Source organism: Wolffia australiana, chromosome 6, assembly GCF_029677425.1.
Source record: "Wolffia australiana isolate 7733 chromosome 6, ASM2967742v1".
NCBI lineage: Eukaryota > Viridiplantae > Streptophyta > Magnoliopsida > Alismatales > Araceae > Wolffia > Wolffia australiana.
The window spans coordinates 677,192-678,642 of NC_135840.1; the positions used below are offsets into that span (position 1 = coordinate 677,192).

Genomic DNA, 1,451 nt, shown 5'->3' on the forward strand with positions numbered 1-1,451 from the left:
AGATTTCCTTTAGTATAGCTCTCTCCTTAAGATGGCAGAAAGAAGGTTACTTAATTGAAGTCACGTTTAATTCCTCTCTCTCTCTCTCTACTCCACCCAAGTCTTTGTCCTCGCACTCAACCCTCAGAAATCTCCTACCTCTGTGATCATCTATCTCTATCATTAGACCTTCAGTCGGCTCCCACTGGATCAATCCCTCCCTTTATTCTGGACATGTTAAGTAAAACGGATGTTAACATCTTCTATACCCCCATCTGTGTTTCCTTCTGTAGGGTTTTATCCCTAGTTTTCTCTAGGGAGGGGTACTTAAATGAAAAAAGGATGAAATGAATGATATCTCGTGTTTGCTTTTCATGCATCATTTGCTTTCCGTCAAAATTACAGGGCCAATTTTTTCAAGCAACTCATTATCATCACAATGATTCATTTGTTGCAGGTATCGCTGCTCTATAACCATTCAGTCAACTAAGTCGGGAGACCCACCAACCTTAATTCATGCAGGACACCAAGGGACCTCCCATCAATGAAACCTCAGACAACAGACTTTACGTCGGCAATCTTGACCAGAGAATAACAGAGTGAGTCACATATCTAGAGAGAGAAAGCTAGAGAGACTTTTTGAGACCTATTCTGACTCTCTTTACCACAAGGTGGACTAGTGGGAGAGAGATTGAGAGAGAATTTGCTTGATCTGAGCTGAAATTGATCGGTCATAATCATAATGCCAACCAGGGCCACCATACTGAAAATGTTTGCTCCATTTGGCAACATAATCTCAGAAGACTTCTTGTGGCACACTCGAGGTCCGAAGCGAGGAGAACCCAGGGGGTATGCCTTCATTCAGTACAGCTCTAAAGAGGTAATCTTACAACAATGCCTGATCGCCATCTAATCATCATCTGATCTCCATGATTAGTGGCTGATTATTTTCAGTTGAAGTGAGTGAGCAGGAGGCTGAGCTGGCCAAGTCCAGGATGCACGGGAGGCTTGCTTGTGGCCGGCCTCTAGTCGTCCACTTCGCCCAAGAAAGGTGGTCCCCAGAGGTCAACCCCGTGACGTCTGACCGTGCTGCCAGTAAGGACCGGAAGGGCAAGAATCTGACCACTGCAGCCGCTGCATCGTCCTCCATTTGCACGAGCCGCGCCGCCACGATTGCCGCCATCCGGGGGAAGCTCAAGGCGATGGACGAGGAACTTGACCATGGAGGGGGGAAGAAGAAGCGGCCGCTGGATTAGACAAATGATCTCTAGTAATCTTAATTTCTGATATCCAGGTGACAGAGTGAGAGAGAGAAAAGAAATAGAGGCAAATGTGCCTTCTGGACCATGGGCCCTATGACATATACATGTGAGAACCTTATTTTGATCCCACCAACAAGGTTGAACTACTGCTTCCTGAAAACTTCAACTGCCACTGTCTTTTGTAGGAAGTGATCAACTGATGTTCTTTGA

General features: G+C 45.9%; 1 protein-coding gene across 1 annotated transcript; it reads left to right on the forward strand.

Moving 5' to 3' along the window:
- The first annotated feature begins 495 nt into the window (after positions 1-495).
- On the forward strand, positions 496-1,235 carry LOC144704413 (RNA-binding protein-like RNA recognition motif protein). Its single transcript, XM_078576830.1, has 3 exons — positions 496-578; positions 733-859; positions 951-1,235. The coding sequence occupies exons 1-3, from the start codon at positions 496-498 to the stop codon at positions 1,233-1,235; spliced, it is 495 nt and encodes a 164-aa protein (XP_078432956.1).
- Positions 1,236-1,451: the final 216 nt, after the last annotated feature.